The 22,839-nt window shown below is 56.8% G+C and overlaps 9 protein-coding genes across 9 annotated transcripts; 5 read left to right on the forward strand and 4 right to left on the reverse strand.

Annotated features, from left to right (window-relative positions):
- Nucleotides 1-207: 207 nt before the first annotated feature.
- F5144DRAFT_628536 (uncharacterized protein) lies at nt 208-3,943 on the forward strand (the record flags this gene model as incomplete). The annotated part of the gene is made up of 3 exons (XM_066792340.1): nt 208-1,476; nt 1,528-1,625; nt 1,682-3,943. Exons 1-3 carry the CDS (start codon nt 588-590, stop codon nt 3,941-3,943), a joined length of 3,249 nt encoding a protein of 1,082 aa, XP_066644786.1. The 5' UTR covers nt 208-587.
- Nucleotides 3,944-4,792: 849 nt separating this feature from the next.
- Nucleotides 4,793-5,865, forward strand: F5144DRAFT_488387 (uncharacterized protein; the record flags this gene model as incomplete). The annotated part of the gene is made up of 2 exons (XM_066785657.1): nt 4,793-5,481; nt 5,583-5,865. The coding sequence occupies 2 exons, from the start codon at nt 4,793-4,795 to the stop codon at nt 5,863-5,865; spliced, it is 972 nt and encodes a 323-aa protein (XP_066644787.1).
- A 392-nt stretch (nt 5,866-6,257) lies between these two features.
- F5144DRAFT_601243 (uncharacterized protein) lies at nt 6,258-6,475 on the forward strand (the record flags this gene model as incomplete). Its single annotated transcript, XM_066791132.1, has 2 exons — nt 6,258-6,288; nt 6,345-6,475. 2 exons carry the CDS (start codon nt 6,258-6,260, stop codon nt 6,473-6,475), a joined length of 162 nt encoding a protein of 53 aa, XP_066644788.1.
- A 435-nt stretch (nt 6,476-6,910) lies between these two features.
- Nucleotides 6,911-8,771, forward strand: F5144DRAFT_601244 (cytochrome P450; the record flags this gene model as incomplete). The annotated part of the gene is made up of 7 exons (XM_066791133.1): nt 6,911-7,233; nt 7,294-7,324; nt 7,378-7,521; nt 7,575-7,584; nt 7,637-7,791; nt 7,852-8,453; nt 8,591-8,771. 7 exons carry the CDS (start codon nt 6,911-6,913, stop codon nt 8,769-8,771), a joined length of 1,446 nt encoding a protein of 481 aa, XP_066644789.1.
- A 1,322-nt stretch (nt 8,772-10,093) lies between these two features.
- On the forward strand, nt 10,094-11,747 carry F5144DRAFT_182143 (domain found in IF2B/IF5-domain-containing protein). The gene is made up of 2 exons (XM_066782733.1): nt 10,094-11,314; nt 11,371-11,747. Exons 1-2 carry the CDS (start codon nt 10,325-10,327, stop codon nt 11,647-11,649), a joined length of 1,269 nt encoding a protein of 422 aa, XP_066644790.1. The 5' UTR covers nt 10,094-10,324; the 3' UTR covers nt 11,650-11,747.
- Nucleotides 11,748-12,250: 503 nt separating this feature from the next.
- Nucleotides 12,251-16,472, reverse strand: F5144DRAFT_611238 (dephospho-CoA kinase-domain-containing protein). The gene is made up of 4 exons (XM_066791688.1): nt 15,647-16,472; nt 15,111-15,135; nt 14,993-15,076; nt 12,251-14,913 (listed from the first exon to the last, which is right to left on the reverse strand). Exons 1-4 carry the CDS (start codon nt 16,231-16,233, stop codon nt 12,607-12,609), a joined length of 3,003 nt encoding a protein of 1,000 aa, XP_066644791.1. The 5' UTR covers nt 16,234-16,472; the 3' UTR covers nt 12,251-12,606.
- A 257-nt stretch (nt 16,473-16,729) lies between these two features.
- On the reverse strand, nt 16,730-18,928 carry F5144DRAFT_530167 (uncharacterized protein). The gene is made up of 2 exons (XM_066786916.1): nt 17,803-18,928; nt 16,730-17,664 (listed from the first exon to the last, which is right to left on the reverse strand). The coding sequence occupies exons 1-2, from the start codon at nt 18,442-18,444 to the stop codon at nt 17,188-17,190; spliced, it is 1,119 nt and encodes a 372-aa protein (XP_066644792.1). The 5' UTR covers nt 18,445-18,928; the 3' UTR covers nt 16,730-17,187.
- A 286-nt stretch (nt 18,929-19,214) lies between these two features.
- On the reverse strand, nt 19,215-20,705 carry F5144DRAFT_611240 (uncharacterized protein; the record flags this gene model as incomplete). Its single annotated transcript, XM_066791689.1, has 3 exons — nt 19,215-19,649; nt 19,729-20,211; nt 20,280-20,705. The coding sequence occupies 3 exons, from the start codon at nt 20,703-20,705 to the stop codon at nt 19,530-19,532; spliced, it is 1,029 nt and encodes a 342-aa protein (XP_066644793.1). The 3' UTR covers nt 19,215-19,529.
- Nucleotides 20,706-21,754: 1,049 nt separating this feature from the next.
- On the reverse strand, nt 21,755-22,656 carry F5144DRAFT_567717 (Tim17/Tim22/Tim23/Pmp24 family-domain-containing protein). Its single transcript, XM_066788608.1, has one exon. It carries the CDS (start codon nt 22,499-22,501, stop codon nt 21,788-21,790), a length of 714 nt encoding a protein of 237 aa, XP_066644794.1. The 5' UTR covers nt 22,502-22,656; the 3' UTR covers nt 21,755-21,787.
- Nucleotides 22,657-22,839: the final 183 nt, after the last annotated feature.

The following is a 22,839-nucleotide window of genomic DNA, read 5'->3' on the forward strand; positions in this document are numbered from 1 at the left end:
TGCAGGTTGCGTCACATGTGAAAGGTGGTTGAGATCAGGGACACGCCCAACCATGCTTGATCGCAAACCGAGGGTTCAACAGGCACCCTTTGGCAGCAGTTTTCGGCATGCTTTGGTGCCTGAAAGTTGACGTTTACTGCAATCTTTTGACCCCTCCCTGGCCCACAGAGGTCACCCGCCAAGCCCAAATGCCAGCTGGCCCCACTTGGCCAACGCAGGGTGTCGGCGGCGGTGGGTGCATTGTCGGTACCTGGCATGGACATTCAACCTCGAAACTCAGCCTCTTGGTAGGGACTCGTTCTTCGTCATCCCGCTCTCCTCCACAGTCTAATTTGTGCTTCTTTGCTCGGACCGGCGAGGACCGCGGCCATGAATCCTGTATCGTAAACGAATACCGCACGACGACGCTCTCCTCGATGACCTGAGCTCGCTCCCCGACTCTGTCCTAAGTACCGAGCTTCTCTCCTCCCACTCCCACCGCCGTATCTCGTCTCCCGTCCCTTGCGCCCGCGAATCGACCCCTCTACCGACGCCCCTAACCTCGAGAATCCTCCTACCGCGTGAGAGAGCGAGAAACGAAGCCACAAATGGCGTCGTACGGCCATGCGGCGCCCGCAAACTACGGGGCGGCCCACGCCGCCCCCGCGCCGGTGGCTGCTGGTGTCCCGGCCGGTACCTTTTCGCCCGGAACCAAGATACAAGTTGGAAGCCACCGCGTGGTTATCCAGAAATACCTATCCGAGGGCGGGTTTGCACACGTGTACCTGGTCAAGATGCCGACACCCATCAACGGGACTGACCAGGCCGTCTTGAAGCGGGTGGCGGTCCCAGACAAGGACTCGCTGCGGGGGATGCGCACCGAGGTCGAAACCATGAAGCGCCTCAAGGGCCACCGCGCCATTGTCACCTACATCGACTCGCACGCCTCGGAGCTGCGCGGCGGCGGCTACGAGGTCTTCCTGCTCATGGAATACTGCAACGGCGGTGGGCTGATCGACTTCATGAACACGCGTCTGCAGCACCGCCTGACCGAGCCTGAGATCCTCAACATCTTCGCCGATGTTGCCGAGGGCGTCGCCTGCATGCATTACCTGCGCCCGGCACTCCTACACCGCGATCTGAAAGTCGAAAACGTGCTCATCACCATGGTCGGGTCCGCCCGCAAGTTCAAGCTCTGCGATTTCGGATCGGCAGCCCCCCCGCGCGCCGCGCCCACCACCACCGCCGAGTGTCGCGCCATGGACGAGGACGTGCAGAAACACACGACCATGCAATACCGGAGTCCGGAGATGGTCGATGTCTACAGGAAGCAGCCCATTGACGAGAAGTCCGACATCTGGGCGCTCGGCGTCTTGCTCTACAAGCTTTGCTACTACACCACGCCGTTTGAGGAGCAGGGACAACTTGCCATTCTCAATGCGAGCTATCGGTTCCCCAGCCATCCTGCCTTTTCGGACAGGCTTAAGGGGCTCATTGGTAAGGCTGGAAGACACCGTTCGCGTGCCGCGGAGTGCTGATGATAAGCAGCCTGGATGCTGCGCGAGAACCCGCAGGTCAGACCCAATATTTATCAGGTGCTCCGTGAGGCTTGCGCAATGCAAAACCGAGAGCCACCGGTCAAGGATGTGAGCAATAGAGGTCGCCTTTTGTTCGCGCTTATCACTTATTCATGCCCAAACAGATTTACTCGAGCAAATCGCAAGCAGACGCCCACCAGCGCGACCAACCTCTGCCCGACCCCCATGGGGCCAAGTCACCGCCGGCTGTTGGCGCTGTCTTCTCCCCACAGCCCACCCACCATCAACCGGTGGTTCCCGAAGTTGAGCGCATGCGACGGGGAAGGGTGCCTGTTGCCCAGTCGCCGCAGCCGAACCGGCCCAGTCCGTCTCCCGGCAAGGTGACCGACGGCGACCCCTTCGCTGCCCTTGACTCCAGGACCGCGGTGAAGGGCGACGAGCTGTCCAGCAAGTTCCCAACCCTCGACCAATTCTCTCTGCTTCATGGCAAGGGGCAGAAGTTCGAGTTTGATGACGGCTTGACCAACTCCCCACTGCAGCCAAAGGACCTGTCCCAGCGAGTTGCTGAAAGATTGGCAGATGAGGCGTTCCAGGTGAAGCCCCCTCCCTCTTCCGCACCCGCCGCACCAAGCCCGAGGCAATCTGTGGATATTAGCAGGCCAAACCCGTCGGTCATGTCCCCGCCCCTTAAATCAGCCACCGCTCCCTCAAAACCGCGCGAAGTCAGCCGTGCATCAACCATCATCTCGAACACCCCTGAACTCCAAGCTCTCTCACAAACACCACCCCAGCCTCCCAAGCCGGCCATGGTGTCAATAGGGACTATGACGTCCCCGTCCCTAGAACAAGTTGCGCCGTTCCAAATCCAGCGATTCCCGCCCAGTGATCGTCACCGAGCGGCCAGCGTCCCTCGGCCGGCTCTGACTAACCAAAACCCACCGCCCCCTGGCGAAGCAATGGGTTCTCGAACGCCTTCGTTCCAGGGCGTGGTTGCCCAACAAACGCACGCACGCCACCCCTCGTCGTCGAGACCGTCACTAGAAGGCGGGAGGCCGAACCTGGAGCAACTGGATCCGGCCAGGCCGGGGTCGCGACTCACTGTGAGGCCAAGACCCGTCAGCACACACCTAGAATCCAACCTAGAGTTTCTGCGGGAACAGGAAACAAGATCCAAGTCTCCTGCTCTGCCCTCTCCAAGGCTCTCATTAGAGAGGAGCCAGCCGCCAAGCCCGGACGAAGAGACAAACATCGAATCCAACGTGGACTTCCTCCGCGCGATGGAGGACTGGGATCCGAAGAAGGACAAGTTCTCCAAGCAACACCCCAAGCGGGGCAGCCTCTCGTCGCTCGGCGCCGGCACCAAAAACATCCTCGCCGGCAAGTTCGGCGACGCCTTCAAGCGCTTCGAGGCCAACACGACCGGCCCACCCCAACCGCGCACACCGTCTCCACTCAAAGACCTCGAACACCACGACCGCCACACTCTCACGCCCATCGCCGGATCCGAGGCCGTCGATGGCCGCAGCGACGACGGCCAGTCCCCGGAATGGGAAGACATGACGCCCGAAATGCGCCGCGAGCAGGAGGCGCGCATGCTCGCACAGGAGGAAGCACGCGTGGCCGCCGCGCAAGCCGAGTACCGACAGCGCGTGGGCCAGCGGACCGGAGGCGCCGGTGGCGGCGGTCCACCCGTGCCCCCGCCCAAGAGCATCGGCGGCGTCTCGCGCGTCGCCTCCATCCAGAATAAGGTCCAAAGCCTCATCGATGAGAGCAACCGCGCCTCCACCACCGTCCCGCGCACCGCCCAGGGCTATGGCCACTACTCCGACGCCGCCGCCGTCCCTCCCAACCCCAACCCCAACCAGCCCAGCGAAGGCGGCCACAACAAACCAGCCGTCCCGCGGAAGCCCACGGGCGGGGGCGGGCAGCCACCGCAACCGCAACGCCCGTCGGCAGCGGTAGGCGTCGAGCCCTCCGCCACCGGCCGCACAATGGCCTCCACCACCACCGGCAGCAACCGCCCGCCGGCCCCGCCGAAACCCACGCACCTCAACAAGCCCTTACCAGGCGGACGCCCGCCGTCCCCCACCAAAATGACCCCGCTCATGCCGGACCTATCGGCCAACGCGCGGGGCCTTTCATCACCTAAGCTCAGGGGTCCCTCTTCCACCAATGCTACTGCTGCTGCGGGGAGTAGTGGTGGCGGTGGTGGTGGTGGGATTGGTGGTTCTGAGGCGCTGCTGGCGGTGGATCTGCCCGGCGGGCAGGGGTCGGCGCTGCTGAGGATGACGGCCGCGGAGAAGGATGACTATGTGCGGGATTTCCAGAAGCGGTTTCCGAGTCTGGGGGCGATTGAGATGGTGGAGAGGGATTTGGCGGCGGAGGAGGGGGCTGCGGGTGTGGGGGCTGGTGGGAGGGGGAGGTGAGGTGAGGTGTTTGTTTGTTGGGGTGGGGGTGGGAGTGGGGGGGTTGTTATAGACCTGTAATCTTCACTTGGGTAGGCTGTGGGAGGTGAGGGGGGTGGTTGGTTAGATGATGGTAATGTGGTGAGGTTGGGGTGGGGTGGGGGGTGTAGATGTGGTGGAAGGGCGGGGGGTGTTGTTGTTGTAGTTGCATGATGCGCTCTGGCGTGCATTGTTATACAGTACGGTACAAAGCAAACATAGAAATCGGCCGGTAGGCGATGTTGGATTGTATTCATTCTGGACGGCGATGTGGTTTACTGGTGTGGGGATGGATTGATGTGATTGTTACATGAAGCTGAAGACGCTGCTCGCTTTTTTGGGTTACTATTCAGACATCTGGACGCTCAGCCTGATATTGTTTGTGCGGTTTAGATTTTGTCGGTCAGTTCTGCTCTCCAATCTTTTCAACTAACAGCATATTCCGAGGGGAAAGCCGGCAATAGAAGGGCGAGGTCCCGAGATACAAATTTAGACTGTGTAAGCTATCTACGCAAATCACTCTGAGGCTCACACATGAGATGGATGACTAGACTATCCTTTCAGAGGTTTGTGTCCTATAGATTTTTTGTGTGTCGTCGAACTTGACTTGCGCCATGCAGATCAACACACCAAGCAGTATGCCCGCCCCTGACCCCGCAGTTCCAATCGTCAGTCTTCATCTCACCTACGCACCTTGATGGCCAAGGAAGCTACATGTATCAACCTCGTCTCCTCACAACGTTCAAACTCAGTTTCCCTTCCCAAACACAAAGCACAACCCGACATTTTCGTCACACTATCAAAACCCACTCGCCCCTTACACATCCCAAAATGTCCACCACCACCACCACCCCTCCCTCCTACCCCGTCCAAGTCCACCACTACCCCTCCGCCACCACCCCCAACCGCCTCGTCCAAACCTACGAACACCTCCCCTCCCCCAACCCCCCAAACCAAACCCAACCTCCAAACGCCCTCATCTTCATCGGCGGCCTCGGCGACGGGCCCCACACCATCCCCTACCCGCGCCATCTCGCCGCGCACCTCCTCACCACGCCCACCCTGCCCGACACCGAACGCTACGCCGTGTTCGAGGCGCGGCTGAGCAGCGCCTTTGCGGGGTTTGGAACCGCCTCGCTCGCGCAGGACGCGCGCGAGCTGGCGGGGCTGGTGCGCTACCTGCGCGGGCCGATGCAGGGGAGAGGGCGGGTGGTGCTGATGGGGCATAGTACAGGGTGTCAGGATTGTTTGGTGTATGTGGGTGCGTTGAGGGCTGGGGATGGGGGGGAGGGGTGGGAGGAGGTGGGGGTGGATGGGTTGATTTTGCAGGGGCCGGTGTCGGATCGGGAGGCGATTGGGATGGGGGAGGATGGGGGGGAGGTGAAGGGGTCGTTGGAGGTGGCGGGGAGGTTGGTGAGGGAGGGGAAGGGGGATGTGGTCATGGATCGGGAGGTAATGCCGAAGGGGTGGAGGGATGGGCCCGTTACGGCGTATAGGTGGGCTTCGCTGGCGGGGGTTGGGTGAGTTCTATATTGTGTTTTCTTTTCCTTCTCTTTTCTATCCCTTCTCTTACGCAGCTACTACGCAGTTTCGACAACAGGGACTAATAATCTCTACCTAGAGGCGACGATGATTACTTCTCGTCGGACCTGCCCGACAACAGACTAGCGGAGATCTGGGGCAAGCTGGAGCAGCCTGTTCTCATTGTGCCTTCAGAGAAGGACGAATGGGTGCCCGCCGAGATTGACGTCATGGGACTTGTCAAGAAATGGAAAAGCTTCTGCAAGCCCGGCATTGCCAGCGAGCTCAGCGGGCTTATTCCAGGCGCGAATCACCGTGTGGACAACGACGCCGGACAGGAGTGGCTCGCGGATCGGGTGGCCCGGTTCCTGGCTGGGCTTTGAGCTGGAAGTTGGGTTGTAGGTTGTTGTCGGCCGGATGTCGCGGGTCTCGGACATCGGGGAACAGGTCGGTATTATGCTTACGACGTGACAATACCGGCAGCTGAAAGATACGGCATGGGGAACATAGACCCCGCCAAACCCCGCCACAGTCGGCGATTGTGACGGTGGGGTCTTTGCGACAATCTCACGAGTCGGCGACCCTTTTGCCCCATGACTAACGGGGCAGTACGGAGACGGAAAGCTCGAGTACATATATTATCAGATGTCTAGCCTAGCGGAAAGTGACGGGTAGCAACAACAACCAGACCCTTCTCACCACTCCCTCAACCCAACTTTATCAATCCAACTCCAATACCAACCCCAATCCCGACTTCAACTCCAATACCTACACCATGTGCATGGGTACCGTCTGTCAAACCTGCAGTAAGGCCAACCGAATGTTTGTCACGAACATTGCCTAAAACTGACGGTCAATACAGACAAGCAGGCCTGGTTCGGCTGCGGCAGTCACCTCGCGTCTGTTTTCGCAAACGTTCCCGAGGACCAGTGGTGCATTTGTGAACCCAAGGTCGAGAAGGATGGCAAGAAGTACCCGCCGCAGGCAAAATAAGGGCTCGGTATTTGCCCAGGGTTAAGATATTGGACTCGCGGGAGGGGTAGAGTGTCAAGGGGGCAGTCGAAACGACAGAGGTTCAACAAAGTCGTTGAAGCTTCGGTATTAGATATTTACGTTGTGCAAAGACCAAATATCAGAACCTTGTTACGCCCCTCTTAAACGCCTATCATAGAAACAACTACCCCTCGGCATGTCGCATCCAACCCCCTGGCTAACCCCCCGGGCATCCGGCACCGATACGGGAGGATACCGGCATTACGGGCCCGTGCACGCCGGTTACCCCTCCGTACGTACTAGCCAACTCCAGCCCCATCCCTGTGTCCTGTGGCTCCCATGACACCGCTCGGCCAAGCCCGGTGAACTCCAAACTTCACAAAGAGAAGCATTTCACTTCACCATGCCACTTAGATAGGCAATCATCTCACCAACATGCTCTCCCCGCTCCTCATAGCCCTCGTCGTCTTCCTCCTCGCCGCCCACTCCCTCCGGCAACGTCTCACATCGCCACTAAACAAAATCCCAGGACCATGGCACGCCAAGTTCACTACCCTAGTTTTGAAGTGGCACGAGTTCAGGACAAATAGGACTCGCTATGTGCATCACTTACACCTGAAGTATGGACCCACGGTCCGTATTGCTCCGAACGAAGTTGTCTTTGCCTCGGCCGCGGCAGTCAAGGAAATTTACTGCTCTGGCGGGAGTGGCTACGATAAGACCGAGTTTTATGATATGTTCAAGGTCTACGGGAGACGGTATGATGTCCGGCCAAGGGGGTGAAGCCACTAAAGAATGGGTACTGAGACTGTGTATAGGACTATGTTCACTACCCTGAACAAGGACGATGTGAGGCCCTTCCAAACCATCGTATGGTGGTTTCCAATATCTGACCTTATCAGCACGCAAAGAGGAAACGCATCCTTGCAGACCGCTACGCCAACACCAATGTCGTCCGGCCGCAGTCCCTTGACGGGATTGCTGATCGCGCTGGCAACTTCGTCAAGAAGTGTTTCCAATCTGTTGGCGGCAGCCTTGATCTCTATGTGTGTTCTCTTCAGTTGTGTATTTTTTGAGATTATGCTAATATATGTCCTAGATCAGTATGTGTCCCCTACAATCGGCGAACGAGGATCGACACTAACTAAGTTCACACTCCAGGCCTTCACTCATACGCTTTTGACTGCGTCACTCACCACCTCTTCCATCCCAACGGGACAGACTCGCTCCTAAGCAGCAAGGACGAGGAGATCATGCGCGAAGTAACCTTCGACGACAGCCTTCAGAGCACGTCAGACCACACCCCAATCTATGGAGTCTACCATTAACAAGCCCCAGATCGACTATTCCAATTCTACTGGCCAACGGCGCACAAGATCCTCGGCAAAGTGCTCTACCTGTTCGCCAAACCCCGCGAGACGCCACTGGCCGACTCCTTCGTGCTTGACACGTGTGCGCTGACCGACACGGCGCCCTTCACGCTGCTCAACCGGCTGCAGGGGCCCACCTACCGCCTCGACGCCCTGGCCATCGCCGCCGAGTGCCTCGACCACATGGCCGCCGGCATCGACACCACGGGCGACGCCCTCTGCTTCCTGATGTGGGAGCTCTCCCAGCCGGCGTCCATGCCCTACCAACGAGCACTGCAGCGCGAGCTCCTCGCCCACCGGGGAGCGAGCTTCGACCGCCTGCCCTACCTCGACGCCGTGGTCCTGGAAGGCCTGCGCTGCTTCCCGCCCATCCCCATGTCCCTCCCGCGGTACGTTCCCGGCGGCGGGCGGACGATCGACGGGTTCTTCCTGCCGCAGGGGACGACGGTTAGCTGCCAGGCCTACTCGGTGCAGAGGATGGACGGGGAAGTGTTCCCGGAGCCCGACGCATTCCGGCCCGAGCGGTGGCTGGAGCCCAAGGGCGACGCCGAGCGGAAGCGGCTTTTCTTCGCCTTCGCCAATGGTGGGCGGGGCTGTGTTGGCAAGCAGTACGTTTTTTTTTGTTTGGTTGTTTGGTTGCATCCCTGTCTGCCTGTGCCTTACACAACTCCTCCTTCCTGGTGGTGTTATCGTGCGACAATGAGAAGAAGTGAGCGATTTGCTGACATCCCCCCGTGTGGCGCAGCCTGGCACTGGCTGAGATGAAGCTGCTGCTCCAGGCCGTCTACTCCAGGTTTACCACGCTCCCGGACGCGAGCATGACGGCCGCCCACATGGAGATGTCGGATCAGCTGATCTCGTCGCGCCCGGCGGGACAGAGGTGCCTGCTGAGGTTTGATCCGTTGGAGGCCATGAGTGAAAAGTAGGACATGCCAGCAAGCTGGCGGGCGCGCAGAGCACAAAGTACTGTACATACATACATATCCTAGGCGTTGTACCCGAGACAACGTCTGGTGTGCTTGGGTGCCACAATACCCCCCCGCGGGAGCGCCGGACTGGCCGCTTTTGCCGTTGCCGCCCCAGCGAAACCCGAGTCAAGCACCTCGTCCAACCAGAAGATGTGTCTAGGCAAACGGGCGCTGATCAGTACGATAGCGAAGGAGTTGGGCAAGGCCTGACGAGACTTGGATAAACCATGTTGGATATAACTACTAAATAGAAACAGCCAGGCAGTGCCCCGTGATCCAGTGTCCCAGAAGCCCTGGCACGTGGATCCCTCACAATCCACTCGGGCGAGCTAGGCGTCGTGGCCCGTTGCGTTTCGAATGCAAGTTGGGGATCTTTGAATCCACCCACGGTGGCACATGGCTGCAGGGCCGTTAACCCGCACAAGGGGTTGGTGGCATCTCGTTTCGTTAGGCTAGGTTGTTAGTGACCATCCATTGTCCTTGCCAAATGCAGTTGAAATTTAATATCGAACGGCTTTTAAAAATAAATCAAAAATCAAAGAAGGGTTTGCTTGCATCGGACTGGTGCATGGTCGAGTGCCCGGGCTCTGCCCCCAATAACTGCGCAGACTCGCAGGAGCCGAGGGGCCGAGTCACAAAGGCCGGGCGGAGTCGTGGGGGCGACTTCCAGCAACTTCCAGCTCCACCCGATCAGGCTCTTCAACCTGGGCGGGGATGGGGCAACGAAGCACCGTTCTTAGCGCGGTTGCCTCAGGCCTGGACCACCTGTGTTCCTGATTCTCTTTCTCCACCGAATCTGGCCTGCTTTTCTCAAAACGTTTTCTCTTTCTGCGCCCTGAAAACTTTCTTCTCACAAACCACATCTCCGCAATTCTTAAAAAAAAGCCAACCATTTCCAAAATCATCGTCTTTGGACTTCCCGAAGCGATTCCTAAAAACATCAACCGCCTCAGTACTCTACAATCACCCGCCGTGTCGTCCATCGCTGGGCAGCCGAAACTCTCCGCCGGTTCCACCTCCCGACCTGGGCTCTCCGCAGACACTCTAAACTCCGAGCATCCCACCAGCAAATTTTGCATTTTGACCGACCGTCAACCACCAAATCTTCACTATTCTGCCATCGTCCCGGCTCAGCCGACAGCAGTACAACACCCAACTTCGATACGCAGCAAAGCGTTGTTTATGTATCAGCACGAAGAGGCAACCGTCTTCCGACACAATCCCCCGCTCGAGTTGCGTCCGTTTCGCATAGCTCGGAAACCTTGTAGTCCCAACAGTTCCGACGGTTGAAGAACCTCAGAGCCGCCGTCGTCTTTCAGCGTTAATGCACGCCACCGACTGTCACCAGATTTACCCTATGTCAACTCCTCTCGCACCTTACTGACGCCCAGTCCCGCTTCGCCCTTGGAATCCTCGCCGATAATCTGCCCCGCTAGAGTGCCATAGACTCTCGCAACGCCTCCACACACCAGATCCAAGTTCACCCGTTACCAACGTCAAATACCGCAACCATGGCTTCCCTCGTCAACGTCCGCCGCGATGTCAGCGACCCTTTCTATCGCTACAAGATGGAGCGTCTCCAGACCAAGATCGAAGGCAAGGGCAACGGAATCAAGACCGTCGTTGTCAACCTGAGCAGCGTCGCCCAGTCCCTGGCCCGCCCGGGTTCTTACCTGATCAAGTACTTCGGCTTCGAGCTTGGCGCCCAGACCAACCTTGACCCCGCTGACGACCGTTGGATCATCAACGGCGCCCACGAGGCCAACAAGCTCCAGGAGCTCCTGGACGGGTTCATTTCCAAGTTCGTTCTCTGCAAGAAGTGCAAGAACCCCGAGACCGACGTCCACATCAAGGATGGCCGCATCATGCTGGACTGCAAGGCCTGTGGCCAGCGCTCCGAGGTCGACTTGCGCTTGAAGCTCAGCGGCTTCATGCTCAAGAACGTCCCCAAGAAGACCAAGAAGGACAAGGCTGAGCGCCGTGCCGCCCGCAAGGCTAAGCAGAATGGCAAGGCCGAGGGGAGCGGTTCTGGAGGCGACGATAACTCGGACCAGGCCTCGCCGTTGGCCGACGACAAGGGCATCGAAAGTGACGACGACGCCTTGACCCGCAAGATCAAGTCCGAGGCTCACGTCCTCGAGAACAAGCAGGTCGAGATCAAGGACGATGACTGGGCTGTGGACATGAGCGAGGAGGCGGTCAAGGCACGCCAACAACAGCTCCCCGGCGAGTTCAAGCAGAAGCTCGTTCTGAACGGCGACGACGAGGATGAGGAGGGCGAGGGCGGTGGAAACACCGTCTACGACCAGCTAGGCACCTGGATCATGGAAGAGGCCGAGACTAAGGGCGGCGTTGCTAACGTTGACGACATCGACATTTATGTCAAGGCGAAGGAGCTGGGCATCGAGACCAAGCACCGCACCGTTCTCGTGCTTGTGCAGACCGTCTTCGACGAGAACATCTGCGCCCAGATCGGCAAGCGCGCCCCCATGCTGAAGAGGGTATGTTCTCCCCACTTGATGTGCACACACAGTATTGTAATCTAACCATTGTCCAGATCATCACCTCTGAGCGTCACGAGAAGGCCCTCCTTGGCGGCACTGAGCGTCTTATTGGCACCCTCAGCGAGGAGCACCCCGATGTGTACGAGAAGGTCGTCAAGATCCTGCAGCTCTACTACCACCACGACCTCATCTCCGAGGAGGTCGCCACCAAGTGGGGATCCAAGGCTTCCAAGAAGTACGTCGACCTGCCCACCTCCAAGAAGGTCCGCAAGGCCGCCGAGCCTTTCATCAAGTGGCTCCAGGAGGCCGAGGAGGAGTCCGACGAGGAGTAATCCTCGCGCTAGGTCATCATAGGTCTGCATCGGGGATTTGCCTGTAGTGCTTGCTTCCAAGATTGTTATTTCGCATCGCTATTCATTCCCTAGAGAGGGGGCAAAAGACGGGGTTTCCTAGTCCATGCCCTGATCCTCAGTATGCTGTCTCGACTACATGTTCGAGACGCGGCTTTGGTCCGCGGCCTAGATGGTTTACAGAAAAGAGATTGCCTGCTTTTTGTATGCTAGTTTCCTTTCGCGGGACCGGGATTCGGTTATCGTGCAATCCCACTCAATCATGCTTTTGTAACTTGTTATCCCGGCCTGAATGCGATGTGATGTGTATCGCTGCATTCCATCAGCGTCGCCCCTTTGGATTCGGGATTGAGAAGCAAGTTTCGTAGCACCAGCGTTGTTATTGTTTCGGCAGAATCTCGAAGCAAGTGAGTGATTAGATTTATACATATTTGACTATACATTCCCAGCCATAGCTGGTCAACCGTCAGTTCATTATGACCCCTACACAGCAGTCCTTAGACCACTGCTATCCCTTCCTAATCAGAGTAAAGAAGACGCCAGCCGCTAGACACAGGTGCCCGGTCCCCCCCCCCCTTTCTGACTCACACACTAACCCGGAGCTCACCCCAAGTTCCATGTGCCCGAGCCTCCGGTGTCGTGTTCCCCTGAGCGCCAAACCCAAGCAAATAAACGCCAAATCATACCGACCATACCAGCAAATGTGAAATCAGCAAAACACCACACCGCCTATCCCCAACCGTAATGTACGTGACCATACCATACCACCTTCGCACTCGCAGCCCTCCCAAACGAGATCACCCCATGCGGTTCATCCATTGACTCCCTTCCCTCCCTGAGCCAAGCCGAAAGAGCCATAGCCCCCTTTTAACCACGGAACGACCACCCCGCCCACCCCAACGCAAGAAGGGGAAGGCCGACTGCCGTTCCGGCCACGGTTCACCAACCCGTGGTATCCTGCGCAGCAGACTTGTCACCCCACCCTCCACCACCACCGCCGCCACCACCGCTCTTCTCACCATCACCGCCGCCGTGCCACTTGATATTGGCCCTGCCTTGGGGCGGCGACCAGCTGCCGGGCATGCTGCTCGTCGGCGCGGGCCGCAGGTCCGGGGAGGATGGCCGGCCGGCGTTGGAGCTGACTTTTCGGGAGCCGTGGTTGCTGGTGGGTTTGCCGAAGGCGTCCCAGCCGGAGGATTGGTTGGTGTCGTCGTTGTTGTTAGTGAATGCCCAACCGGAGGACTGGTTGTTGTTGTCGTCGTTGTTGTTATCGTTGTTGGTGAATGCCCAACCGGAAGACTGGTTGTTGTCGTTGCTGTCATCGTTGTTGTTATTGCCCCAACCGCTGGTGTTGTTGTCATTGGAGTTGTCGTTGTTGTTATTATTACAGCCGCTGGTATTGTTGTTGTTGCCCCAACCGCTGGTGTTTTCGTTGCCGTTGTTGTTGTCGTTGTTCTCGTTGGAGTTGCCGTGGTTGTTTCGGCCCCGATTATTATTGTTTCTGCCGTTGTTTCCGCCGTTGCTATTACCATGGTTGCTCTTATTGCCCGAGTTCGAACCCTTCCTGCTCTTGTTGCTCGGGAGCTTTTCCCAATTCGACTTGGGCGTGTTCCATTGTACGCCGCTGCCCTTGGCCGATTTCTGTTCCTCGGAAGACTTCTTGTCCCCGTCACCCATTCTGAAATAAGGCCTATCGTTATTATCCTTTTCATCAGTCTTGGAGTAATCAGCATACAGCGGGTCGAGGGCGAAGCCTTGCCGACGAAGGGCGTCCGCACCGCTGGGGCTGCCCGGGATGCCTGATAGTCCCACTGGGCGTTGGGCTGCGCTGCCGTACGGAGGCGGAATTGGCGGGTACGGGCCATACGGCTGGCCCCAGGCTGGGTACGGCATGGGGGTCGGTGGTTGAGGGACAGGCGGATACCCGGGAGGGACTGGCGCTGCACTGGGATGGCGGCCGTGCATGGCCTGCGTGTCCGGAACCGGCGGCCAGCCCGGAGCCGGGTATTGCGGGACTGGTCCTCCAGGAGGATAGGGTTGGCCGTAGGGGTATCCCCAATAAGGCCCATGGTAGACTCGACAGACATTCTTGTCGTTGTCGAAGTAGGCATTGGGTGGCGTGTCTCGGGCAGGGTCTTCAACCACGTGTTGTACCTGAAGGTTGCGATCGCGGGCGGGTAAAATGAGATTCGGGTGAGGTTGTGGTTCGGACTTTTTGTCGTCAACGGTATCCCCTTGTTTGGAAGTGGTATTCTCTGTCTTGCCGTCTTTGGCCTTGTCCTCATTCTTTTTCTCTCCGCCCTTTTCGGCTTCAGCTTTCTTGTCCTCTTTGGGCTTATCGCTGTTCTTGGCCGGTTGCTTGTTCTCGTTCTCTTTTTTGTTCTTCTTCGATTTTGGTGCTTCTGGCTCAGATTCGGTTGCTGTCTCAGGAGCTGAGGTAGCGGTCGCGGCGGATGTGTCGGTTTCAGCTTCTGTCTCCGACTCTTCTTTCTCTTTCTTCCCCTTCTTGCTCTGAGCTCCTTTACCGCCGCCCTTATCCCCGCCTTTGTTCTCCTTTCCGTTGTTACCACCCTTGTCTTCGCCCTGCTTTCCCTTTCCGTTCTTCTCCGGGCTCGGTTTGTTTTCTTCAGCTGGTGCAGCCTCACTGCTCTTGCTGTTCTTGCTGATTTCATCCATCTTAGTCAACAGCATCAGCCCGGCTAAGCAACACGTGCAAGAGCAGTTTTGTGCGTTGTGCTTTTCAGGCTCGGGACTCTCATCGCCGCTGCTTGCCTCGTTGTCAGATGGCTCTGGCTTCTTCGCCTTCTTCTTTTTCTTCTTAGGCTTTGGCTTCGGCTTCGGCTCTTCCTCGCTGCTTTCATCTTCGCTAGAATCATTAAACTCTTCCGACGATACCCCCGAAGAGTCATTTGGGGACGCCTCCGAGGATGACGTCCGGCGTGGCTTCTTCAAGGCAGACTTGAGCGGCTTGTCTCTAAACGTAACTCTCTTCTCCTCGGGTGGACTGGGAGGACTGGGCGGGCTGGGCGCCTTGGGCCTTCTGTGTTTCTTGTGCCGTCGAGTAGCGCTGCTGCGCGGGTAGGTGATGGTGACGGAATCGGTGTCGGCCTCGTCGTCGGTGGACATTTCAACCCGGACGAATTGCTGTTTAGGCGGCTGTCTCCTCTCCCTCGGGAGATTTTGGCCGACAATCCATTCAAATACAGAATGCGGAGGCATTGTCGTGGTATTAGGTGACGGACAAGTCTAATGGAGATGTCAATTCGTTTCCAGAAAACAAACCAGTGGTAGAGTAGAGCCCAAGCACTCTAATATAGAAACATACCAAACTCAAAAGGGGACCAGTCGACAACGAGCGGATTGTTAATCGCTGTACCGTATGAATCCGGTACTCTTGAATGTCGGTGGGCTAGAACTGACCTAGGTAGAGGCCAAACCAATACCTTCATCAGGTTGATGCGAGTTGTGCTAGTATTGATTGGTCTCAGTTCATGGTCATAAAGAAAAAGACGAAAAAGACGGGAAAAAACGCAATGGTTATTTCCCACAACGAAAATGTCAATTAATGTTGTGGGTGAAAATGACGGCTTAGTCGTCATCGCCAAAAGCAGCAGGCGCAACTGCTGAACATGAGCCACCCACTGAACAACACAGATAAGAAAAGCACATCGTCGCAGCGATGCGATCAATCGACCACCCAACCCTGACCCGCTTTCACAATAAGTAACAAACCCCTCACAACTTTGACCTCTCCCGCAACTCCTGCTCCTCCCACGCCCTATTAATCCTCGTATTCCTCCAAAACCCCCAAGCCGCCAACAGGGCCGCCACCGGCGGACACACCCACAACAGCCAATTCCACCACCTCGGACTATACCTCTCCACCTCCGCCATCACCCTCTTCACCTCGGCCGCCAACTCCTCCCTCCCCCCATCATTCCAAACCACCACCCCACTCCCCTCCCCCCTACCCTCACACCTCCTCGCCTTCTCCCTCACATCCCCCTGACTCCGCACCCGATTCTCCGCATCCTCCCTACTCAGATGCGGATCCCGCCTCCTCAACCTCTCCATCTGCACCTCCGGGTCCTTCACCGCCACCACCATCACCGCCCCACAAAACCGATCCAGCCGGCTCTCAAACAGCAGCGGCACATCCAGCACCACCGCCCGACACCCCCTCACATAACACCCCAGCACAGCCCTCGCCATAGCCCGACGCACCGCCGGATGCACAATCCCATTCAACGCAGCACGATCAGCGCGGCGCGCGGGATCGTCACCAAAGACGCGGCGGCCCAGCGCGGGGCGGTTGAGCGGGCGGCCGAGGCCGGAGGGGCCGTGTTCGGGCATGCCATCGTCGGGGTTGGTGGGGACGAGCAGGTCGGGGGTGGAGGGTCCGAAGTGGGCTACGATGGCTTTGTAGCCGGGCGTGCCGGGCTCGACGACCTCTCGCGCGAGTAGGTCGGCGTCGATGATGGGGAGGGAGTAGGGGGGCTGGGAGAGGAGGGAGGAGACGGTGGATTTGCCGGTGGCGATGGAGCCGGTTAGGCCGATGAGGAGCATTGTTTCTGGGGTTGCTTGGCTTTACTTTTGTTTTTGGGTGGATATTTCTTTTGGTATGGGTGAGGGTCGGGTGGAGGGAGGGGTTAAGGCGTGGCTGGAATGGGGATAGGTTTTGATGGGATGGTTCGTCCCAAGTCAGTTTCGTTTTGGTGATTTATCAAGAGTTGATTTGAGCTATCAAGCGTTGAGTGAGTTTGGATGAGGTGAGGTAAGTGAGTTGAGGTAAGGTGTCGGTTAACTATCCGGGGAATGCCCGGGAAAGGTGGGGAGATGAGGGTCGATCCGACTCAACTTGCCGAGCCCTCGGCGCTTCAATTCCAGATTCGGGAAGCTGCTGCTCTTGGCATGCTCGTCATCAGGGGCCAATGGCCACAGAGATCTGCGCTAACGTAGCCCCACCGAGATCCACAAAAGCAGTGTTCAAGGGACGGGTGCCAAGCCGGCTGCACAGCAGGGGTTGCGCTTGCATGTGAATGGTCTCTCAGCCTCACAATCCCCTTTTGGTCCTCGACTTCCAATGCTGTCGACTACCTGTCATTGACACAGACATGGAACAATACAGACACCAGATCCACACATTCCTAGGCAGCAGTCAATTTCCATTACATCACTTTTAAAATCACATGTGCCAAAGTATCAGAGACCAAGACTCGAAATCGAGGCAAACCACCAACCCCAGGCCAAATTATCCTCGAATCCCTGATGCAAACCGCGACAACGTCGCCCGTTATGGCGAGATAGTTCCGTTGCGTCATTTCCTCCTGCGAGAGCCCAATCCGTATACCCATGCAAGTAGCTGTAAAATGCGAAGGGTCGCCACCCGGAAAAAAGACTTGATGAGAATGACGAAAGAAAACTGCTGCCGTAACTAAATTCCGTGTCAGCAGCATTCAGACCGAGCCAGAGAAGTATTGGGAAACCCACTGAGGAAATACGTGGTCCATGGCAAGTTCTTTATTCCGAAAGACGAATGGCATAAAAGACGCCGTCGTCGGTGCGATACCAACGGACATCGAGCCGATCGATTTGGCGGCGATGAAACAGCGCCCAGTGGCCGTCCAACTCGCGAAACCAGTACATACGGTATGGGTTCGGATCAGCGGGTTTGAAATCCTGCGGCTCGTACGCTTGGTTATTCTGTGCAATTCGCATGTTCTGTGCAATCGTCTCGTTGGGCGTCAAGCCAACACCCATTGCAGGTTCGACATGGACAGGCGGTTGGGTCGGAACGCCAGTTAGAGAAGGAATACCTGTCATCGGGAAGCCCTGAGTAGGGGTCGGGAGCATGAGCGGCACCCCACCCTGTATAGAGTGGTTCTGCATCATCATCGGGCCAAAGCCTGGCTGTTGCACCACGATCGGGTTCAAGGGAGCCGTGGCGGAAGCCACACCGATTGGCAGCGACTGCATAGGCATCGTGGCACCGTTGGCCTAAAGAACGGTTAGCAGAAGCTCTCTCAAGCTGATTCAGACAAGACACATTGTGCGCGACATGAGATCGGGTGAAGGTTGGTAAGACCGCTACATCATATGGAACGAAGACTGTGAGAGCCCGATCAAGGCACTGACCATGTAAGTGGGCAACTGTAGACCTGGGAATATCGGACCCGCCGCACCATAAGGATCGTGGCGAGGCACATAGCGATGAATCATAGGGCCCAGCTCCGTACCGGGCACCTGAGGCTGGAAGTGGACGCCGTGGGGGTTGATGACCGGCGGAATGGCCGGAGGCGGCGGCGGCGGCGGAGGGGGCCCCAATTCGTCCGGAGGGTTGACAGGTGAGGGAGGTGTCGGGGGCTGCTGCGCCGCCATGCCATACTGGTTGAATGGTGCGCCAAAGACTCCTTGAGAATGGATCACAGGCCGCCAGTAATTGCCATAGGGCTGAGACGTCTGGTTATAAATAGCGCTGAAGCGATTCGCGGGAATCTGTGCTGCAGAGGTTGCAGCCGGTGCTGAAGCAGGCGCAGCGGCCGGGGCAGAGGTCGCTGAAGTAGGCGGAACCGATACAGCCGGTTGATTGTGGCTGGGATCCTGACGGGACCGAGCTTGCGAAGCGAACGAAATGTGAGACGGCACTGGGCTTCCCTGCGACGATTTGCGACCGAAATTGCTAGGGCCGGGCGACGGAGGCGGACTGTAATCGCCCTCCGGGGCGATCGACACGCGCCTCATCGGGACTTTGCCTTTGGGGTCTCTCTTGCCGACCATGGCGACCCAGGTGTGTCGATAATCTTGGCAATGGGAGTCTTTGGGTTGGGTTGGGTGATGTGGAAGAAAAGGGAAAGTGCGAACTGGGTGGCGAGTGAGGAGAAGATTGGGAAGCCGGTGTTGTGGGAGGGACAGTGCTAATAAAGTGGAAGGAACGGCAGCAGTTTTGGTGGGAGAATGATGCCCGGGCGCCTTAAGAGCCAGACAGGAAATCCCAAAATGCGAGGTCGGTGCCAATGCGCGCAACAAAACCAAGGAATCCAGAGCATCCCGACGAACTTACAGTATCATGGAGGACCCAAGCCTGTCCGTTCCAAATATATTGGTACTGGCGGGTTGGCTGCCGATTGCCACGCTCGTACTGGGCGTTCGAAAATGAAAAGCAAGGGAGACACATCTTGTTGTGTACGTCGAGGAGTGAGATGCTTGCGCTGTTGTGAAGCTGAATCGTTCAAGATTGAACTTGCAGGATTGATAGATTGATGAAATTCGAAGAGACTTTCCCATTACAACGAGATAAACCACCGAGGCTGAGGAAAGTGCGATACAAGGCCTCCCTATTTCGGTATGTACACGTACTAGATTGTGGAATCGCCGTTCAGATGAATTTCGAGTTGTGCTTTTTCCACTGGCGAATCTCCATGACACACGATTCCCGGTCGAGGACCGCCAATTATGTTAAACAAACCCGTCCCTAGTGTTTTGAGGCCATTCGAGATTGTTTAAGAGAGCCTAGCCGCCTTATTCTCACAAATAGGAGTAACACGCCATTCACTGATCCGAAAAGTATTCTGGTAATTATGCTACCTACGTGAGTACAGGCGGGACCCAAGCCGAAATGTTCGTAGTGCTGAAGACTCCGCTGAAAACTCGATAGGAGCCAAACTTCCCAAAACCCCCGACTCCCTCCTCAATCCCGCCCAAGAAACCAAGGTGCCCGTGAAAGCATCTAGATCCAGGCACGGCTCGAGTAAACGAGACGCCCGTGCCTGTCAAGTAAAGAGGCACGACTAGGCCGGGGGCGTCGTGCCGTTGCCGTTGAGAACGGTTGGTCCATAATTCCAGGCATACTCCAGGGTAGACACCTAGCCTCCGTTAAAGTACGATTCATCGAGCAACGGGTGGTTCTCTTGGTCGTGCTTTATCTGACCCTGCTGGAGCTTGTGGACTTCATGGCAACGCAGGTAGTGTTCTAGCAGCGAAGACTGACGCGCAGTAGTTAGTCACGAGAGATTTCGGGATTGGTCTTGGAACCTCGTGGGGGGCACGAGGATGTCTGCTTACCCGGATGACAACCGCTGATTTGCTTGTCTCCCTGCTTTCGCGTTTCACCATCTTGATGACATTTGGCGACAAATTCAGGAGGTTCCATTCCCGGCCCTCCAGAGGTGTGGCGAGGTCGCTATCGCCGCAGAGCAAGTACTTCCACCCCGGCCCGTTCTTGAGAGGCCCCTTAGACTTGAACTTTTCGACAAGAGACTGGGCTTTCTGCGCGAGGTCTTCTGGGTGATGGATGGTGTCAAGATGCCTCAGAAGCCTTCCTAGAACCGCCTCGTGACAGAACTTTGGCTTCGAGGAGGTCTCCAGCGCTTCGACAAATTTAACCTCGGTGCAGTGCCAATCCAGATATCGCCATTCCATCTTGACCTGACCAAATTCAGTAATGTCAACCATAATCATTCTGAACTGGGGGCGATGCGGGTTGTAAGAGGACACGTCGACTGCTGTTGCCTCCCCCATCAGCCGGTATCGGGCGAGCATCCTGATCTGTTGACGGGCCGTATTAGTATCGGTCGGTTTGGTATTCAGGACGCTTTGAAGGGACAGGGAGTTACCTTTCCGATGAAGTCGATGCGCGAGGCATTGCCTCCGTCTAGAAACTCCAAAAAGCAGCTGTTGTCGACTTGTCTCCTCAAAATCTTGTCCATTTTGCGCAGCATTGGGGCATTGGCGGGGTCCGCGATCCAACGATTGACCTTGTCGATGCGATCATTGATATCGGGAGGCAAACCTTCTCTACTATCGTCATACGGGACGTAAATATGTCCGGTACTGCCGCCGGATATCAGGCATCCGGGTCCTTCCGGTGGGAGGGAATCGTAGTCCCAGGACAAGGCGACTAGCTGTGCCACGAGCTCCTCGTCGGGTACCTCCTTTTGCTTGCTCCTCCATCGATCGACGCGCAGCGAAACAAGTTCTTGTATAAGCTGCTCAGGCGTCAGTCCGACGGGGTCGCCCTCAACTTGCGATGAACTGTCCATTGTGTATGTGATCTGGTGATAAGAATGAAGAGGGTCAACGGCGGAAGGAGGGAAGCAATTGGAAACAATTGAATCAAGAGGATAAAAGTCGACGCGTCTTGAGGAGAGAATCGAGAGGGTAGAAAATGGGGAGTTGGGGAAGAGCATTGGTAGGAAGCATTAGTTACGAAATACCTTCATTGTGGAAGGTGCAAGGGAAAGAACCCTGATGATCTAGCATGAGGTGGGTGTTTCTTGGAAAGGTGCCTTTTAGTGACAAAAGCCCGGTGCCGAGAGGCGAGAAGGGGGGATAGAAGTGAGAGAGAAGGCCGCGGTGGGTATCGGAAGATGAACATAGGTTGAGGCTTTGACAGGGCCGTGGTCCCCTCATGAACGGGTTGGGATGTAGGGCCCAGGTTTGTCTCGAACAAGGGCGGAAAAAAGAACGGCAACGGTAAAGGTGAAGACCATCACATAGTTGTTTCGGGGGATGAAGGCCAATAACACCAGTGGACAGCATACATTAGGTACTTTGTGTCGAGGTAGATAATACCACTTGACGACAACGAAAGAACCCAACAACCCAACAACCCAAGGAAAGCGCCAGACGTTGCTCGTTTTGCAGGTTTAGATTCGGCCCACGCCGACCGCCCGCACTGAAAGGCCGTCTTCCAACGAGGACCATAGTGAACATAATTTGGACGGTAGTTGATGTATGCTGGAAGCTGCCTTCGAATGATCGAGGTCCACTGCACGCTATGCGCTCAACCGGGCGCTCTATGACGATAAGCCACTATTATACAATTTCCATGGGAGGAGAGATACCCTGCGCTATGCATACCCGCCCTTTGCCCCTTGGCCGAGTTTCGTACACGTCAGTCTTCAAACGGACATTTACACACAAAACAGCTTTGTGAAAGAAGGCTGTTGTCTGTAGATTAAAAGATGGGATGTGGTGGCAAAATCAAGCCACAGATTGCGTCGTATACAAGATCATCGAAGATCGTTGAAGATCCAGTTGCTTGTTTAAAGTGTTGCAAGAGCCTCGGCATGGGAATCCTTGGGGTCGTGGAAGATTGTCCTTCTCACGATCTGGGTCGATGTTAGCAAAAGTCCTGCCACAAAGTGACACAAATAAAACCATGAGAGCTTACCGCCCAGGCACCGGCCACCGAAGCCACAATACCACCCGAGATGACCATCGGTCGAAGCCCCCTTGTGCTCTTGAACAACATGCCGCTAAGGGCGCCAGCCACGATGGTGTTCGCGGCGTCGTTCTTCCCCCTCAAATACCCAATGTATGAGTTGATGCAGTTGTAGCAGACAGCAACCACGCCCGCCGAATTCCCCAGGAACGGCCCTCTCCGTGTAATTGAGTTGAGCACCGAGTTCAACCGGAGCTTCGGCGACTCGCCGGCCGACTTCCTTAAACCCTCCTGCAAGCCCCATGCGCCTCCTAGCGAGAGGCCCGCGAGGTATGTTGTGCCTGTACCATAGCAGAGGTCGTCTGTGAAGCCTCGTGACGGCAAGGCCGATTGCGATCCGGGCAAGTCCGAGAGCGCAGAGTCTTCGAGGGAGAGGTAATCTAGCGTATCCTTGTTCAGCCCGGCGAGGGGGTGTAGTTGTGAGGGGTCGGCAAAGGAGGAGCTGCCAAGAAAGGCTTCTACGCCCTGGGCAGAAGTAGGGTCGAAGGTGGTCGTCGGCTGGAAGGTATTGGTGGGGGTGTGGTGCTCTGGGGAGGACGGCGTGGCGGGTGCGTTCGATGACGAGGTTTGCGACGAGGACTTGCGTCCGGTGAGGGCATCCCAAATAGACATCTTGGCGGGAATTGAAGGGTAAAATTAAACGGGGATATTAAGACGGCCAAGCTGAATTGAAGGGGGCAGGTGCCAGGTGATGGGGCCAGTCACGGCTTGTTCGCAGGTCGTTCGTCAGTGAAGTCGGTCGGGTGGGAGGACCGGACCGGGTGTGTGCCATGCCATGAATGATCGATAAGACAAAAAATTTAGCTGGCCCGTGCCCGGGCACCACGAGAAGTTTCTGCATTGGCCAACTTCTATTCTTGGCATTTCTCTTGTATTGCTTTACAGAAGATTGAAATTGAAAGAATGATAACGTTGGTTGTGCAAATGTCACACGAGACCAGAAATGATAG

This window comes from Chaetomium tenue (assembly GCF_020726465.1).
Source record: "Chaetomium tenue strain MPI-SDFR-AT-0079 chromosome Unknown F5144scaffold_3, whole genome shotgun sequence".
NCBI lineage: Eukaryota > Fungi > Ascomycota > Sordariomycetes > Sordariales > Chaetomiaceae > Chaetomium > Chaetomium tenue.

Excerpts from the sequence above, each read along its gene's own strand:
- F5144DRAFT_611238 (XM_066791688.1), bottom strand. The coding sequence starts at position 16,233 with ATGCTCCTCATCGGCCTAACCGGCTCCATCGCCACCGGCAAATCCACC. Across the intron at positions 15,136-15,646 it reads GTGAGGGAGAAGGCGAGGAG|CACAACTCGCATCAACCTGA; the intron begins GTGTGAGGGTAG and ends AATCAATACTAG. Across the intron at positions 15,077-15,110 it reads CTCGCATCAACCTGATGAAG|CCCACCGACATTCAAGAGTA; the intron begins GTATTGGTTTGG and ends GGTCAGTTCTAG.
- F5144DRAFT_567717 (XM_066788608.1), bottom strand. The coding sequence starts at position 22,501 with ATGTCTATTTGGGATGCCCTCACCGGACGCAAGTCCTCGTCGCAAACC.
- F5144DRAFT_530167 (XM_066786916.1), bottom strand. The coding sequence starts at position 18,444 with ATGGTCGGCAAGAGAGACCCCAAAGGCAAAGTCCCGATGAGGCGCGTG. Across the intron at positions 17,665-17,802 it reads TACAGTTGCCCACTTACATG|GCCAACGGTGCCACGATGCC; the intron begins GTCAGTGCCTTG and ends ACCGTTCTTTAG.
- F5144DRAFT_182143 (XM_066782733.1), top strand. The coding sequence starts at position 10,325 with ATGGCTTCCCTCGTCAACGTCCGCCGCGATGTCAGCGACCCTTTCTAT. Across the intron at positions 11,315-11,370 it reads GCGCCCCCATGCTGAAGAGG|ATCATCACCTCTGAGCGTCA; the intron begins GTATGTTCTCCC and ends ACCATTGTCCAG.